This window comes from Petromyzon marinus, chromosome 2, assembly GCF_048934315.1.
Source record: "Petromyzon marinus isolate PM22_M1 ecotype Great Lakes invasive population chromosome 2, UKy_Petmar_22M1.pri1.0, whole genome shotgun sequence".
Taxonomy (NCBI): domain Eukaryota; kingdom Metazoa; phylum Chordata; class Hyperoartia; order Petromyzontiformes; family Petromyzontidae; genus Petromyzon; species Petromyzon marinus.
The window spans coordinates 19650967-19670417 of NC_133668.1; the positions used below are offsets into that span (position 1 = coordinate 19650967).

Consider the following 19451-nt stretch of genomic DNA (forward strand, 5'->3'; position numbering starts at 1 on the left):
CTTCGCCGTGTGCAGGCCTTTCTTCACGCAGTGGATTATTTTCACTTGTGAATTTCAATATGGCATGAGATTCACACTGCATGCAGATCCTTACACTTCGCCTTTCAGTCCGTGCACCCCTGCATATTCCAGCCACCCGCCCTGAACCTCACCATCGATTCTCCCAACCTGTAGTCTGGCGGTGCAGAATTAGTCTATTACTGAAAATAGCATCCTTGCAGTAGCACTGGGGAGGTGGTGGAATAGTGAGAAGCGTGCCCCCTCCTTCTCTCATCCTCACGTCCCCAGCTCCCCCCCCCCCCCGAAGTGTTGATGCCCCCCTGCCCCCCCAGACGTGTCATCCATGCCCCCCCGCCCCCCCCCAGACGTGTCATCCATCACTGAAGCAGCACGCCGTGGTTGCTTGACACGGCGAGGCGCGTTTGTTGAAACCTGTTGAAACAATTGGCATGTGCGGCGCTTCTGGCTGTGACATGATCTGGAGTAGTTTGTTTTAGTTTTTTGCCTTTTGTGTGTATGTGTGCACAGATCCAGTGAGAGCTTTTGTTCGGCAGAAGCTGCACACGAGTAAACTTTGTGTGCGCATGTGGAAGTGTGCAAGTGAATGTGTGGTGTATGTGTGTGTGTGTCGTGCACGATGTCGGTTTATACGCTGCCTATGATTCCGGTGACACCAATGAAAACTTTTTTTTTCTGAACTTAGTTTGGGCTTGCCCTTGGTCAACCTATGTATGCATATATAGTCTGTTAAGGCTGTACAGAGGATCTTTGTTTTTGTATGTATGTTGAACTTCTTTCGCACCTTACATAGCCAACTGTGAGAATCGGAGGTGTGGAGGAAGAACAGTGGCAATGTGGAAAAAAATGCAATGGAAACCACACATGGTAATTGGGAACCCTACCTCTGAAATGTGTGCCTTGCCAGCCTTAATGCAACCTCAGCCAGTCTATAATAAGTATCAAAGGGGGCCTTTGTGTTGTGTGCATTATGGCCTTTTTGTATGCATTGCATACTGACAGCACGACTATGCTTGGAATTAAATTGTATAATAAAATTTTGAAGCCATTTTTCTGAAGCCCTTCGAGAGCCACTGTGAAGTGAGAAGAAGCGATCCTTCATTTTGTGGTTATGTTGCTTAAGCTGTGAGGGTTCTACACTATCTCTCTGAAGTTGTACCACAAATTAATTGAAAAGGTGTGTTGTATGGGAATACATTATTTCACCAATGCAGTGTTTGGACATGCATTAAACAAATAGTTAAAGCGCTAATCTCTCGTTTACAGCCCTGACCTCGTGGTTGAAAATCCCACATTCTGATAACGGGTGGCAAGTCGATCCATAGGACAACCACTGTTCCCCACAAGGCCTTACTCGTTTTATTAAACCTAATAAGATGACGGGTGAAGTCAATTTGAACTCACAACCTTCCATCTGTGAATCAGGTTCTCTAACCACAGTGCCTCACTAGCCCTTGTGATGTTGCTCTGGGGGGGGAAATGTATCTCGCTATACCATTGGAACTCTATGCACCTGTTAACTGATTCATTATATTTATCTGCACACTTCAGCATTGGGGCTTTTATTCTGCTTTGTCTTGTGCCTAGGGGCGTTCGTACAATTTAAAACCAGCGATGTGTGCTTTAAGCTGGCTGGCCATGCACCAATTGTTACATGGAAGGCAGCCAACTAAGCCAACCCATATTTATTTGTTTAGTTTTACATACTTGTCGAGTACAGTCCAACACGTTAAATGGCCAGCAAGAAAAAGCACTATCAAATTGTATTTGATGAGCGTTAAAATCACGTTTCTTAAATTCAGCATGGTTATAAATTCTTGGGAAAGGCAATGCCAAAATCGAGTAATGCGAGGGGAAGAAGCAGAAAGAGAGGTCTTTGATCTTCAGTGTTGGATGGTTGAACACAGCATGAATGAGACGAAACAGTGTAGTCTGGTGAAAGAATAAATTAAGGAAGTTCATGGGGAATAGTCACCATGGTAGTAGCGGTAGAAGAGTAGTACAGAGGTGACTGACCTCCGGTGAGCTCATTAAAAGTGAATCAGTGAGTGCTGGATCGTCGATCAGCCTAACTGGCTATAAAGTATAGTGAGGAGGAACTGGGTGCTCTAACCCAGATATGACGACAGTATTTCAACTACAGCTGAATTTGTGCTTGGTATAGAAGTAATAAATAAGTAGGCTGCGACAGGAATTAAAACCCTTCTCGGATGCCTCCTTGCCAGGTTACATGCCAAACTGCATTGGCCAATAATTAGCAGCTGGGCATCACAATAGCGAGCGTGCTCGCCACTGAAGCAGCATTCACCAAGTCGATGGTTTTAGGCCTGCCGCTGCCTGGTTATTTCTATGGGGAATAACCAAAGTGCGACAATTACCAAATACCTTGTGACATAACTTACAAGCGTTGGCTATATGGCGGTTCCAAAATATAAGTTCCAAATGTGAAAATTGTCTCAACACTACTATAACTAGGGTGCCTATTTCCTTTGTTGTAGAGATAATGAGTCTACAAGGCCTTTTGTCAGAATACACAACATTTACTTCTTTCGTGATCGATTTGCTTCCGGGAACACAGGGACATTTCCGTGTGTTTCCCATATGCAAACATAAAAAAAATGTAATGCAACCTCATGGCTTTAGATTTGTCTTTCAAATACGTGCAGGTACATTCTCACTCTTTGAGCTTCTGTGGAGTAGAGGCAACAACAGTATGGTGCCTCCAGTGAGCACAGTTGGTTCCTTACAGTGCGAAAAAAGTTCAACATACAATATTTACATTCACGTTGAAAGAAAAGAAAATAAGTAATGGAATACGACGTTTCGATTGCAACACGAGCAACCGTCATCAGGTATGAACGAAGGAGAAAACAAACCGAGTAAACTTAGAAATGTAACGCGATGCAACACAGAGAGTCGGCTAACACAACAGTTAACACTTTACCCGCTTGATTACGTTCTTCCAAAGATTGCTAAATTTGAAGTTAAGTGTGAGAGAGAGAGAGACAAACACAGACACGGAGAGATACACATACACAGAGAGAGAGAGACACAGAGAGAGACACAAAGCGAGAGACACAAGCAGAGAGACACATACACAGAGAGAGAGAGAGACACAGAGAGAGAGACACAGAGCAAGAGACACAAGCAGAGAGACAGATATAGAGAGAGATGCACACAGAGAGACACAGAGAAACAACGACTCTGTGGCGAGGCATTATATAGAGAGAGGGGGGGGCAGAGAGAGAGGTGGCTCTGCTGGAGCAAAGAAATTAGCATGTCAATGAGAGTGACTTGTGTGTCTCTCTGTGTCTCTGTCTCTCTTTTTGTGTCTCTGTGTTTGTGTGTCTCCGTGTCTGTGTTTGTCTCTCTCACACTTAACTTCAAATGTATCAATCTTTGGAAGAACGTAATCAACCAGGTAAAATGTTAACTGTTGTGTTAGCCGACTCTCTGTGTTGCATTGCATTACATTTCTAAGTTTACTCGGTTTGTTTTCTCATTCGTTCATACCTGATGACGGTTGCTTGTGTTGAAATCGAAACGTCGTATTCTATTATTTATTTGTTTTTCTTTATATGTGACTTTACCGAAAGAACCAAAGTAATTCCTGCAGTCACGAAAGCTTCAAATCATATTTACATTCCATCAGTAAGGGACAGGAACGCCTGACAGTCTCTCAAAACTATTTTTCAGTTGGGTGCTGAACTGAGATATTTTGAAACATTCCTGAATGAGCATTTCCTGCAAGAGAGAAAAATGGAGTACCTGTAAATAAAACCCACCACTTAAGGCTCATGTAAGGAAAAGTACTCAACATTTCACGTGGATATAAATTCTGTATGGACTCAGTGTAATCATTCACATCGTGGAGAATATAAATATCATTATCGATAAGCAAAATATGTCTCCTGCACACATCCCTGGACCAGCTTTGATACACTGTATCTTATCAGCAGTCAGGCTTGATTGAATGAATGGTGTACTGCCGTTTATTGAGCTACCTTTGAGCTCGGTGGGTTTCCCAGTCTCACATCCATGATAATTTCTACTTATTGCCAACCCTGCCTCCAAAGGACTGCATCACTGGTACTTGTCACATTGCCCAGGAGCTCATTTTACATTGTTTCCCCTGCAAAAGAGAATCTTGATCCCAATGGGCCTTTAAAGAAAATGTAAAGGAGTGAATCATCGGCTAAAAAGGTAGTGATGGCATACGAGTGCTGAGCTGGGACTATGTCACATGGGAGACTAAACTATATATTGCGTTGTCTGGTTGGCTTTGTTTATTGTAATATAGACACAATGTCAGATTCCTCAACTGCCCAGATTAAATCCAGGCAAGCAGTACCCCCAGAGTGTTGGGGTTTACTACCTGCTGACAAAGATTGACTGAACAACGTTTCTCATCAACATCCCTTTCGAACACAACGCTCAAGGCATTCCCAATTATAAATTTTTCTAACATAAATGCATTCCATGCCAATAAATTACATCTGATTTTACGGCTCCTGGGTTTGTAATTTGTCACTGTTGGCAATGGCTGTGGATGTGTACGCTTATCTCTGCTCACATGTGCTGGGAAATGAAAAGAGTCTTCTATGCCTGATGGAATATTCTGCCAGAGTGAGTGAGTAGTGCTTCATTTAATCAATTAATCATGTAGAACGTCGCTGCACCTAATTCTTGGTCCGTAGGGAAAATGCAAATGTGTGTAAATAATCAAATTTTGGATCTTTACAGCGCCTGAGGAAAATCTGTTTGAAATATAACTTTTGAATTTGCAATTTTATCTTGGTGCGTTTAATTGCCAATGGCATTAGTAAGTTTGAAGAAATCCATTTACAATGCAATTTTCTTGTAAATTTGCATTTACAGCAATTTGTCAATCCACTATTTGATAATAATAATAATAATAAAGAAACCTCCCAATGTCATGTCAGCAATGAGGTTGTTTAACCATACATTACATACATCACCATGCTAGTCATATGTGATTTTAGTGATTGGCTTGTCGCAGGACCAGATCAAATATTACTCACCACTGACGATAACCGTGTCCAGGAATTGAGCTCTGGTAGCTGGGTTCATAGCAGCAGTGCGATAACCACTGATGTCACCATTTCACACCCTTGACAATATAAATACATAACAAAAATTGCATACCTCAACTTTTGTTACATATTCTTTGTTTAGGATATCCACCGAAGAGCCGGCACAATGAGACCAGTTTGTGGGCAGAGGGTAGATTTGTTACATGACCCAACCGCGATGGTTTTGACTTGGGGAGGCCTTCAACCAGCAGTAGATAGGTCATTGCTGATGTTGATTTTAAATTACAAATATTAAATAGTTTGACCAGTTTTTTTTGCTGTGTTTCTACTAAAACAATGTGGAGTTGTTTGATTCTGGCTTCAAGGCTGCCAATCGAAATGTCCTCTAAGGCACGTTTGTTTGCGGGCTTTTGGGTGAAATGTACCATAGTAAAGCAACAATGTGTAATATTACATTGTAGATAATTGTGGAATTTACCAATTGTATCACGTGCTATTGTGATACTGTTGATGTAATGTGGATTGATTGATAGGAAATGTTTATTGAACCGATCTACGTGACTTTACCGAGACCCAAAGAATATGAACCCAATTCTAGATTTGAAGCTTTCGTGACTGCAAGGATCCATACTCTTTGGTTCTATTCGGTAAACTCACATAGGTAAAAAAATAAAACAACAAAAATCACATTTCGGCCACAACACAAGCGGCCTTCATCAGGTGAAGGGACCAGACTGTCTCGAAGACTGCGCTGGAGTGAAACACAGCCACGTTCAGACTACGACCTTTAAGCTGTGTGAGAGGGATTAAGGTGCCTTGACAAAGGAATTAGCGTAAAAAATAGCATTTGATTGGCGGACTTAGCATGATGAAAGGTGTAGCACACGGCAGTGCACCTTTAAGCTGTGTGAGAGGGATTAAGGTGCCTTGACAAAGGAATTAGCGTAAAAAATAGCATTTGATTGGCGGACTTAGCATGATGAATGGTGTAGCACAGTGATCGGCACCGGCAGTGCACCCGCCTGTGCTGCGAAAGTTTGGGGTACCACTACTTGAAAAAATATACTGTACCAATGAAAATTAGTTTAATGTTTGGTTCTATTTAGAACATTTGTCCAATGGTTGTTTAATTTGAAACCATCTTCTCAGTTGAAATTGTGTCTGTGTTTGTAGATCTGAATTGCCTCGTGAACAAATCTCTGATAAAAACCCGTGGGTTTGCAAAGAACCTTGGTATCAGAGAAAATTATATCGTGATCACCCACAGCGTTGTAACAGTGATCAGCCACGGCAGAAGAATTCGTTTTGCCATGTTTCAAATCTGATTTGTGCTCGCGAATTCGGTCAGAGACATGTCGCTTCGTCTCCCCGATATAGCAATCACCGCAGGTACAACTCAATTTGTAAACCCCGGGGTACTGTAAGTCAGGAATGACATCCTTCACGGATGGGATCAGATCACGAATTTTATGTACTGTATTGAACCGGACCTGGATCTTGTGTTTGTTTACAATTTTGGAAATCTTTTTAGTAATTTTGGAAATGTTTTTAGTAACGCCTGAATATGAACCCATTCAACTTTAGGAAAATGTGTGCCAGAGAAACTTAGTCAAAATCGATACAAACGAGAAAAGACAGCCTTCAAGAAAGCAAGAGGTCAATTGTTCATGATTTTCACAATCTGTATAAAAATACTGAATGTGTAACCTTCCAAAACCATTTAGAATTGTACCATTTGTAAAGGATGGGGAAATCAGCTGAAGTACAAACACTGTGCCGATTCCTTTGAAGTAGCAGTACAGAATACCAAATCTCTCGTCTGCATTTCAGTACATGTGTCAGTATACAAATATGGCTGCCATTTGTAATGAGAAGTCACAATTGTAGATATACTGAAACCAAATTGATTTTTATTTCAACCTATTTCCAATAGCTAGGATGAATTCGGCTCTAAATTGCATGTTACATTGTAACATTTTAAATGTGACAGTAGAATTCTGGTACTTTTTTATTGTTATCCTTTTGTTATTAAGTTATATACATTTCTTTATTTTGTCTTTGTCGAATGTATATTTTTTTATAATTGTTAAATTTTTTATGACATTTTTTTATACGTACATAGTTAATTTCACTTGCAATTTATCTCAAGTCTGGAGTGAATTTTTTTTCTTGTGTCAGTGAATTCCCACCTGCTTTCAAATAAGAAAAAGCCTGTGTCAGTTCTTATTGCAGTGTTATATGTAGTAGATCATTTGAAAATCATACATGTGGAATATATTGATAATGTACCTCATTAGAACAATTATAACCTGAGGTGGATGCGGAGTTGTTTGAGAAAAGGCAACATTCTAGATTTGAAGCTTTCGTGACTGCAAGGAAACATACTCTTTGGTTCTATTCGGTAAAGTCACGTAGGTGACTTTACCGAATATAACCAAAGAGTAAAAAAGGCAACATTTTTAGCGCCTCGCGGGACATTTACATAAATTCAATATATACATTATACAAAGTTTTTACTTATTCTGACATGCTTGCATTTTCTTTGACGTTCATTGAACCAGGTGCATTTACCTTGGGGTGCCCAAGACACGGATCTAAGCTGGATATTCCCAACCTGTGGGCCACGTACCACTTGTGATCTGGTCTGCGAGGCCGTGGGCAGCGGTCTGCAGAACTGTTGCCCATTAAACAACTATTTAGATTGTATTATTGATTCTGCAACACAGCTGACCGAATCTACTGATTTCTGCCATTGGTTTCTGACCTTATGCAATGTTATGGGTGCGTTAAAAGTGGCCCGCGCGTGCAGAAATATTGGGAATCACTTGTCTCAACAATCCTGGACCAATTCTTTTTCGCAGGCATTCGCATGAACCCTTGCGAGGTCGTTATCAAACTGGAACTTCAGTATTTAAAACAAAAGACATGCTGCTTATGAATGGATTCTCGACGTCACGCGCCGCGCGGCTTATGATGTAGCGAGATGCCATTACCCATAGTGGCATTATCCTGAGCGGGGAGGTGAGTGCATTACGTCTTGGCCGGCAAGGTGAATAACTTTTTTCGCTGTTTTTTGTCACTTGTGAATTGGAGGCGTTTCACATTGGCATATACAGCCCGAGTAAATGGAGGTAAATTGATCATTTAGAACACTTTACGTCGCATTTTATCGTCCAATTAAATGTCAACGTCACATAATGTGACTGCAATGCCATGCAACGGATGCAGCACTAATTAAGTCACTGAAGGTGATTGTTACTTTCCAGCAATGCGGTTGTGGAAAGTTGAACAATCACTACTAATGTGTTCATAAAATGCGACTTCGGTGATGAAGCGGTGTGAAAGGGCACCGCAGCGTAAACTCAGGGTTAGGGAATCAAAGAACGATGGAATCAGGAGCCCGGAGATTTTGTCAGCCGGCACAGAACACTTGCCGGTGAAATGCTATATGCTATTAAGTCATGGAATGGAAAGATATCGTCAACGAGATAACCTTTGCTTTATACCTTCAACTAAAATACCAGGGGGACACCAGAAGGTAATATTCAAGTGGAATTCTTAAAAGCAGCCACAGTACTTTCAAGGAACATTTATTGACGAGGGACATTGATGAAAATAAGGAGTGAAATCCTGGTTGCTTTGTAACCTGCCCACGTGGTATTGTCGAGTTTCAGTAGAGTTGCGTGTGCTGTGCTAGTAGTTGTTCCTGTGGTGCAGTGAGCAGGATTGCCTCCAGAGCTTTGTTCTTATTTTTTTTCTCATTTTATAAACACGCCCGGCCGCCTTTGTCTCCCCAGTGGCGATGTTCACACACCACACCAGTTAGTCGTTTGAGTCGACCTAGGGGAGGCCCAGGACCGGTTAAAATAATTGTCACCGGTGGTGGCCGTGAGCGGGAATCGAACTCGGGTCGCCGGGTTCTTTGCGCAGCGCGCTAACCACTACAGTGCAATGCGTTACGCTTCCACATGCGCGGGTCACATGACAGATTTGACGTCACAGCTCACTTGCCGTGCAAAAATTATATGCATTATTGAGCTCCCCCCCCACCAAAAAAAAACCCCAAAAGTGTATTTTTATCATTTTTGCATCATGTTCAGTCTGGAAAGTACCCACATGGCAAATTTACGCTAAACATTTTGAACAGACACATATTCACAACTTTGCCTTTTATATATGGAGATAAAAACTATACTAGACACTTTTTTTATTTTACCAGGTAAGGTCCACTCAGCTATATACTGTAGCTCTGTTTCAGCTTCCTGGTCACAAATAATAGCCAAACGAAGTGGCTTATCAAAGTGGAGATTTTCAGCAGCCAAATACTCTTAAACGCACGTTTTTTTTTATGTGGAGGGGAAAAATTGGAGGGCCCGGAGAAAAATCCACACAACCACGGGGTGAGAGAACATGCAAACTCCAAAAATACAGCAGCAGGCGTCAGGGTCGGGATCAAACCCACAACTTCCTGTATACCAGGCGAGGTAGTCCACATCTCGCCAGCGAGATGTTTTCCGTCCCCAGCATTCATCTACTATTAGTGCTATAGGTATCTAGGTACAGAACAAAGTAGGTGTCCTTGCAGACAACACGTACCATGTTGTGTTTTGGAACATTAAATGACCTGGTAGTGATTGCACCACCACAATTCTGGCAGGCCTCGGTTCAAGTACCATCCATGGATGAGTGATATCTGAGCCGGTGCCGAGTCTCGCTGGCCAGCGTGGTCACACAACCTCCGTTACCAACAAGGCACACTGAGGTTTTTATCCAGCAGTGCATTGTCAAAGGGTTGCACGTTTTTCTTTTTTAACACACGTTAATTAAAATACACTCTGAGCTTTGTGCAGGTCAGTGGGAAGCCAAATACTTTATTTTTGAACCACATGCAAGCCCAGTGATACAACTTGATTCTTGAAATGCAGTGAGAGAATCAAATTAGCTCAGGGGAAAGCAATATTGGTTATGTAAATTCATTTGTGCAAATGAGCTGAATAGATGTGAGAAGGAAATGCGTTTTTTTTAGTGCAGTTTCATTCGCATGCAATGTAGACTACTGAGAAGATTAAAAAATAAAGCGGAGGTACAGTATGTAGTGGTTTTCCGCTGACTTTAGTATTGGGTATTGCTCGTCCACTGGTATACAACCCTGAGCCAGTGGTGAAATGTACACTTTCCTGTAGCAATACCACAGTACCACAATTGGTACTTATTTTACTGACCATGAAGGGATGAATGGTTGCAGCAATGCCCCAACCGGGAATTTAACTACACGCAGACTCCCAGTTACAAGTCGCACTCTCTAATTACTGCTGTTCCCAGATAGATTCATGCATTCTGAACATTTTAGTAATATAAAGGTCCTGTGCCAACACTGGCACAGTTGTAATAATTAAATGTTAAGTAAATTAACTTCAGTTGAAAAGGCCATTGCATAAATGCCAATGACCTTTGCGTGAATTTTTTTTACGTATGCAATGCAAAGCATTTTATTTTACATTCATGTTTTTGTCTGTGACTGAGCTGGCAATGTGGTCACGCATGGAGAGCAGACTTCATCCGTTGCGAGAGCTCAGGATTCAGTACGCAATATCTTAACAGTGCTGGCTCAGTGCTCTGACATGCACAACACATTATCTCAGTAAGCCAGCCACTCACCACAGTTCCGTGTCCATATCTTGTGTTGAAATTTTCCTGACATTGGTCGAAGATTTGGTTTAAAACAACACACAGAAACGTGTAAAAAGCACTCTTCCTTTGTACACTTTGCAACAAAAACCATCAGCAGCTGCTGAAGAACTCCATTGTGGTCCTCTCGTCTTCGGTCACTGTCAAAATTAATGCGTCTGGCTGACTAGCAGGTGCCCGAAGACAAGAGGAGCACAATGCAATTCGATGCAAGATTAGGTGTGACATTTTTGTTTGTGGGACACACCGTGAACTTACTTGTGCGAAGCACATATTTATAGTCATGCAATGTCTTGAGTCAGTAGACGTTGGTCTAATCAGTTGGTGTAAATGATTTAGTATTGAAACATGTCTGCTTGAAATTTAAATGTCTTTAAATCACTGACTCTTGATGTGTGCTTACAAATGAATGCATTGAAAGTTGGGTTGGGATTGCACTGAAACAGAACATTTGCTATGCATAAGGCATAATTATTAAAAACAGCAGGAGAGACAGAGATAAAGTTAATTAATATGCATGTATATATTATTTATGTATAATATATCATTGACATGAATTCAAATACTAAATAAAAAAAGGTAATTTAAGGGAATAATCTAACGTGGTGCTAGTACATTATTTATCCAGGGATGTATGAATGAGTCTGATACCTTTCTCAGATAAGGTTATACTCATGGGGATGTGAGAAAAATCTCGTAGTTCCTAGAACGTCATGCAAATGACAGTATAATACTCATTACACTACAGAGATAGGTCAACAACCTGTTTTGCTTTAATATTCTTTACAAAGCTCATTGTAGCTCTGCTGTTGACTGTTTCATGCACACGGTGCTCCTATCTCTGTGTGATCCACCAAACTCACCTTCCAGTCGTTTGATTACAGCAGAGGTTCATAACCTTTTACTGCAGCCTGCACCCCTTTGGTTCTCAATCGTAAAGCAATGTATCGTGTTCATAAATACATAGGTTTTGATGAAACTAAATATTTGTACTTACATGCTTGTGCTTAATTTGCCTTTCGATGATTTACCTTCTAAACAAATCTTGCATGTCTCGCACCCCCAGAAAGAGCATCTCGTACCCCATGTTAAGAACCACTGAATTCCAGGCATACATTTTCACTGCACACATGAACATGTATTTGATTCTAAACAAATTGGTACAAAACATGGTTAATTACAGTCAGACACCTCTCATCCCATATAGAGTTAAGTGCAGATAAACGCATATACTGTCATGGGATTCATTTGCTATCACCCCTAAATCAATTCCTTTCATCCACACAAAGGATTGGCTAATTGTAGGCATGCAGTGCACAGGTAATAGGAAGAAGCTATGCAGATCACGGAGAGGATGCAGATACTAGAAAGCACAGATAACAGGGCCTTGGAAAAGAGTGCTCTTGTCATGCGGTTATTTTTTGTTATATATTTCATGCATACCTTTGTTCCAGCAGCATACCTGTGCCGCTATTTAATAATGAACAGATAATACAAAAAAAACAGACAAAACTCTTAACTATCGAGACAGGGAGATTAAGTTTTTCTTGTAGTCACTTCAAGCTTAAGTTCTCTCTCAGAGAATAATGGCACAATTGTCACCCATACTTGCCTTGGCTGGCCCATTGCGCTTAATTTACTATCAACAAAAAAATAGCGGAATTATTTATAAGGTGATTATTCATAATATTAGAGTTAGGTGGTTTTGAGAGCGGTGGCTGTCCAAAGATAAATTAATTGTCTGGAAGTTATTGACCTTCATGAGACGTAAAATTGCTTGACAACTCAGTACAATATAAAATGTTTACAGCTGGAACTAAAACCCTGAATGTTAAATGATGAAACGATCTATGTGTATTCATTAGCGCCTGTAGATTACGTCTTCATAAGTACCTCCGTAGGCTATTTAATGCGTTATCTCTTGGTGTTGATTTGAAGCTTTCGTGACTGCAGGGAATCCATACTCTTTGGTTCTTTCGGTAAAGTCACGTAGGTAGAAAAAATTAATAGATCACGACGTTTCGATTGCAACACAAGCAATCGTCATCAGGCGTGAAACAAACAGCAGGAGAATTGCTGACGTCAGCAGAACTGCTGACGTCAGCAGAACTGGTGACGTCAGCAGAACTGGTGACGTCAGCAGAACTGGTGACGTCAGCAGAACTGGTGACGTCAGCAGAACTGCTACATCAGCAGAACTGCTACGGTCAGCAGAACTGGTGACGTCAGCAGAACTGGTGACGTCAGCAGAACTGCTACGTCAGCAGAACTGCTGACGTCAGCAGAACTGGTGACGTCAGCAGAACTGGTGACGTCAGCAGTTCTCCTGCTGTGTTTGTTTCACACCTGATTACGGTTGCTTGCGTTGCGATCGAAACGTCGTGATCTATTAGTGTTTTTTCTACCTACGTGACTTAACCGAAAGAACCAAAGAGTATCTCTTGGTGTATGGGTCATTGAGTAATATCTCAGAGATCGGCCATCCATTTGTCATTCTTGTGGGTAAACATTTCCACGATTAGGCCATTCTGATGTTTCATAACCCGCACTCCAAATTTGAAGGTTTCCCACAATTGACTTTAAAAGTTAACAAGTTCATGCAAATGTATGGCTAATCAGTCTGCCATTACACGTGGAATAATGCATATCGGTGGGTTCTTAAGCGTTTAAAAATGTGCGCTTTCTGATGTGTGTGAATTGTTTTGATAAGGCAGGGCGCTGACCCAGCAACCCACTACCCCCTCAGCCCCAAGTGAATTTAACTTCCAGCCTGTTGTTGATCAGCAATCATCATCCAGCCTATAGACTACAAGACAGCCAGCTTGTAGACTCGTCATGTGGAATGCAGCACAATAACACCTTTTCCCCATCTCCCTGCACACTCCTCCCCAACTCTTACCTCACTTAAGAAACATCGTGCAGTAGTCTTTACACGGTTGCTTTTGTTCAGACTTCTATTTGCTTCATTGCAGTACTTATTTGAGCTTTTTTTCATTTTGGAGAAAATGAGATTTTCATGTTACGTTGATTTCTCACCTGGTTAAACAAAACGTTTTTGAAACTATACCTGCATTATCCTAATTTATTTATTCTAGTTAAACATTCATGCTTACACTTGCAATTATTTGCTTTCCTATATGCCACACGTACATACCTGTTCAGTATTTTCTGTCACAAAAATCTAAGGCAACTCAAGATGATCAGTGCTAAATTTGTACATGTGTGCTTTGCTACGAACCCAAGGATCCGAGTTCGATTCCAGGCTCACGGCCAACACCAGTGACGATTATCTGAACCAGCCCTGGGCCTCCGCTAGATCGACTCAACCTTAAGTGGGTAGCTAGTGCAGTGTCTAAACATGAGCACTGGGGAGACAAAGGCGGCCAGGCCCGGCGCTCGCTAACAGCACTTGCCCAAAGAGTGTCTTAAGGCTATACAGGGGATCTTTGTCTTTAACCCCAGAAGCGATTTTGGAAGGCGGTGGAGATGGTGGGAGCGGAGTTCCTGGACAGGCTGCATTTCTACTGGAAGGCCTGGCTGCCTGCACGGCAACTCGTCGAGATGGCCATCCTTTCCCGCCACAAGGTGCCGTAGCTACATGCACCGTGCATTGTCTGTATGCACAACACCGTGCAACCGTGCATTGTGTGGACTGCGCTGCTGTTATTCATATGGACTTGAAAAGTGTCACCTTGTGGCACTCTAGATTGGAATATTCTTATTTTGTGTGTCAATTGAAAAGCAACTGACAAAATCGTACTTTGAGTTTTTGTAATGCATTCGATAGCATCAGGAGTTGCTTGATGTACAGTGTCCGTGCCTCCAGTGCAAGGGTGTAATGGGGAGTAGTCGGTGATATGATGAACAGGTCACACTTCACCAAATTCACAATCGGCTGATTAGATTGGAGTCACAGTGATAACTGATAAATAGTCTCATCAAAGTTTTCCACCCGCTGAAACAAGCAAAGGTGCAGTGCTGATTCTCATCGATGACCCTGGGCCAGCTGTAAAAATTGTACATTCCCAGTGCCGAGGTCAGTCCCTCTATAGGGCGACCACCGATGACCTCCCACAAAGTGATCCTGAATGTAAAGTTACACGTGTGTTTCGGGTCATGCCTTCCCATTAACCCATTGGCAGCGATAGGGAGGAACCCTGGCGTAAGTAACCGTGGATATGTATGTGTGGGACTTTGTATTTGTGCCGCCCTAGGTGGATGAGAGTGGAGAGATAGTGGAGTTTCAGGCGGGTGGATGCCCCTGGAAGGAGCACCTCTTCACGCTTGAGGAGACGCTGTCCATTGACAAGGCCATCAAGTATGCCATCTTCACCGACCAGAAGGGCAGCTGGCGAGTGCAGTGCGTGCCGGTCGCCGTGCACTCCTTCGAGAACAGGTGCGAATTTTGCAACTCGCATTGAGTGCATTGACTTGCCCAGGTGGTGCTAGGGTAGATCGCTCGATGCGCAACACGAAGAACAAGCAAAATAAGAATGCCTTTTTCCACCTTCGTTGTCATAAAAGTAGTCATCAGTCGTAGTAATCCCCTGCTCAAATTAGCGATGAGGCGTTGGTGCTCATTTCCCGTTTACAGCCCCCGGAAAGTGGTGGAAATGACACATTCCTATGGCGGGGGAGAGCGTATCCATATGGCAACTTCTCCACAAAAGTGGGCAAGTCAGTAGCCTTAAATAAACGTGGATTCATATACTCATTTGCATTTTATGCATTATTAATTTGATACATTATTCGATATTGAATCATGGAAAGTGATGCATGCCAACCGTACTAATAGCACGTCCGATTAGCACGGTTGGCGACGTACGGTGCGAAAGAAGTTCAACGTACATACGTATGAATGGGTGTGGGTGAGGAGTAATTCCCCTGTCCCCTGGCCGTGCCCTCCCAGGCTCTCTTTGCCGGAGTCGTGGCGAGGCCTACGCGACGAGGCACTCTCTTCCCACTGCGGCATCCCAGGCTGTGTGTTCGTGCACTCTGGCGGCTTCATTGGAGGCCACAGCACGCGGGACGGGGCGCTCGAGATGGCCCGCCGCTCCCTCAAGGCGGCGGCATCACAATGCTCTGTGGCTACCGCTTAGGCTTTGTCCTGGCATGCATCTTCCTTCCTCTCCCTCGCCTCGTGCCGTTTATGTACAACCTCCGGTCATCACGGCTGGCTACGTACGGTGCGAAAGAAGTTCGACATAAGCACGTGCGTGCGCGGGGTCAGCAGCTCTCCTTATCGGTTGCTTTATATGGCGATTGTTTAAATACAGCAGCAGCAGCAGCAGCAGCAGCTCAAAGCGCCTTGCGTCACATCTCATCTCAATCATTAAAAGGACCCCCCACCCCTGCCCCCCAGCAGCTGTCCTCATGCAGCACAAGGTGACCCAGAACTGGCCTACAAGTGTGCATGTCTGCCAGTATGGGGGGTGGATGATTGCTATGCGAGTAAATTGGGGGTCGTGTTTTCGAATCTGCAAGTTTTGACCATGACGGCCAACACACATTGGCCCACTCATTTCCATTGGCGTCACGGGATCTTTAACATCCACTGTGAAGGAGGAGACGGCGCATATTCATGGTTTATGCATGTGCAGTATTAACTATGGAGACCTGCAGGATCAAACCACGAAACCTCGGTTACAATAATTGACTGTGTAACCAAAAAAAATTGTTCCTGGGTATTAAGTGTTATATCCTAATTGCTTATGCCTCAAAAGTACAGAAAATGTCTATTATTTCCCACAAACTTTGCTTTTGTGACCAGGATGGTGATATTTTGAAATGTACCTATTTTCAATGAGAAAATGTGGTGTGCATTTGTGTCTTTCGTTCACATAAAGTCCTGGTCACAAAAGCAAAGTTTGTGGGGAATAATAATAGCCATTTTTTATACTTTTTAGGCGTAAGTAATTAGAAAATAACACTTACTACCCAGGAACAAGAATTGTGTTACGTTTATAATCGGCCCATTTCCCCACCTCAATGGCAGCCAGACCACCTCACTATCTAACCCCTGCCCTCATTGCCAATAACTGGACATTGTGCAGATGGCACAGGAGAGTATAGAGTGCATCTCAGCACTGAACATCATCAGACAGTTGAACATTACAATCAACTGTGAAAGTAAAATACAATTGTATATGTCAGTGGTAAGGGAAGTAGTGAAATGTTTTTTTTGTGTTTCTGTACCAATCAACATTAAATTTAAATAAACAGCAAATTCTTATCTTTTTTTTGCATCTGTTTTTTTTTGTTTGATCATGATAATGATAATCAGGACATCTACCTGAGCAACATAAATCTTTGAACAATTAAAACATTGTGTCTCTGTGGATCTTTTGGAGTAGTAGCAAATAGAAGCTTGGGAGTCATGTGGTGCTGATTATTTTTACTGGTGGCTTACATCATCATATTTTTTTTATGTATTACCCAAATTTCGAATTAGATCAATTCACAGGTGGATACAGAATGTTATTGTTAACGTTTTATTTTCTGTGCAGGAAAAATAACAATCCAGAACGTGAATCATATTAAACGGCCCAGACATACAATTATTGCTTGCGGATGTGGATTCAATTTGGTTTTGGGAATTTCCCCCCACCTTTAAGTCAACATTAATGTTAACCATCATATCTAACTTTATCCCTTCTGTCTTCCATTATCAGCAGTATACCATGAGCATCAGTAAAAAAAAACACACTTATGAGTAGTATCAGTATCAGTCACCGTGTGCTTAATCGCCGAGCCATATGATAGCATCCTCAGTGGCCACGTGTAGTTCTCATAGACCTCCACTGAAGTTGGTGGATGGTCATCAACGTTGTGCGACATTGTTTGTATCGTGCCACAGTCATGAAAACCCCAACGGTGGAGGTTGGCTGCACAGAGACTTTGCCCTGTCCGGAACCCGTTCACCAAGGCCCACTGACAGTGTGCCGGTGTGAGGCGTGGAGGACACTTGTCGGATCCGCGATAAGGAGCTGGCTTGGTGCTGGTTTTGCCCTCCATTCCTTCTGCCAGCCAGTCTTTGCCAAGCAGGCTGTGAAATGGAAAGCTTGGAAGTCGCTTTTCAGGCTGAAATCAAGGGCACGTGTTAACACCGTTGTACTTCTTCAGTGTCATCAAGAAGCCCTCACCGTGACCGTTTGCTAGTTCATTTCAAGTGTGTTGACCAATGCTTCCTTCGGAATCTTGTTACCTGACACTTTGCAAAATCCTTCCAAGCCAAGTTTCTATATATTTGCACCGAGTGCCGTTTGCCCTGAACCCTATCGATACCCACAGTGAATTAAGTGATACGGCCGCATCACGTGATATATTCCTAGGGTACCACAACTGAGAAGCATAACACTTTTTTCCCCCGTAAAAATGTATCTTGCTTCTTTTGAGTAATATTTTAAAAATAATTGTCATGAAATTAACATGCGTGTCATGTGTTCTATTTCCTTTTTCAACAAATGCAAAATGTATTGAATATGTAGGCTTTCGCAAACCAAATATTCATGACCTCTTTCTTTTGGGTTCTCCGCCATCCAACGGCGAAGTAACAACATGGCGCACTGAGAGATGCTTGGAGGAATTGCGCCTTGTAAATGTAAATTATGAAATGTTTCATGTGAATGAAGCATTTTACGACTGCTTCAGCACAACACAATCGGTGCTGCTGAAGCAGTATGACATTTGCCTAGTTTTAGTCACGTTATACTTTTATAAATTGGCTGGAGGAGGGTCTACAACACACATTTTACACAGTCTAACACGAAAGAAACCAATTGTGTAAAATCAGTTCGTTATTTATAGATGTTGTTTTATAATTTAAAAAAAACGTTTGCCATGTGTGGATGCACATCTGGAATCTGGAGATGGCGTCGGTGGATCATGTAGTGATTCTCATAGGTATGAGATACACTTCCGTGTGGCTACAAGGTGGCTTCCAGAAGGCAGTACATCAAGTTGGTTGATAATTTATACGTCTGGCTTTTTGAAACTATATTATTTTCTATTTAGCTTTTCCCCAGGTACTTTGGTTTAATTCCACACATACATAACAAATAATACATTACCCGTATGTTCCAAACAAGACCTCCCTTCAAAGGACTTTTGAACCCCATTGAGAATGTTCTGGGTGCATGTGTGTGCAGGTGAGTACATGTCTGTGCATTTCAGTATGCCAAGGTGGGTGCTAGCTAAATTGCATTTGTGCCAACATCCAAGTACAAATGAATTACCTTGCATCTATTCCTGGTTCTTTCGGTAAAGTCACGTAGAAGGGAAACAATAAAATAATATATATTTTTTATATTTTTATTATTTTATTGTTTCCCTTCTACGTGACTTTACCGAAAGAACCAAGAATATGAATCCTTGCAGTCACGAAAGCTTCAAATCAAAATTTACCTTGCATATGTTATATACAACATGCCTGTCATTTAAGTCACACCACATGAAAAGGTGCTTAATTTGATTAAATTAAAGTGATTTATCATTCCAAATGGTGTACTATAAATATTGAAAATAAAAAATGCAATTTCATATTAGTTCTGAAGCATCCAGTGTGTTCACCTTCAAAAAGGTATTACCCTTTTCCTATAAAAAATCACAAGCCAATTATCTTGATTTCCTATTACATATTTCTGTTTCCTGAGGCTAGCAATGTACAATAATATTGCCAATTTTCTTGATTTG

At 42.0% G+C, this 19451-nt stretch overlaps 1 protein-coding gene across 2 annotated transcripts in view; it reads left to right on the forward strand.

Moving 5' to 3' along the window:
* The window catches only part of MYG1 (MYG1 exonuclease), a 118571-nt gene extending 101579 nt beyond the window's left edge, over positions 1 to 16992 (forward strand). For both annotated transcript variants that reach the window (XM_076071189.1, XM_032959826.2), the window contains 3 exons: positions 14223 to 14345; positions 14975 to 15156; positions 15670 to 16992. In XM_076071189.1, the coding sequence (XP_075927304.1) occupies positions 14223 to 14345; positions 14975 to 15156; positions 15670 to 15859 (495 nt within the window). In that variant the 3' untranslated portion in view covers positions 15860 to 16992. The remainder of the gene's footprint in view (positions 1 to 14222; positions 14346 to 14974; positions 15157 to 15669) is intronic.
* The last annotated feature ends 2459 nt before the right edge of the window (positions 16993 to 19451 follow it).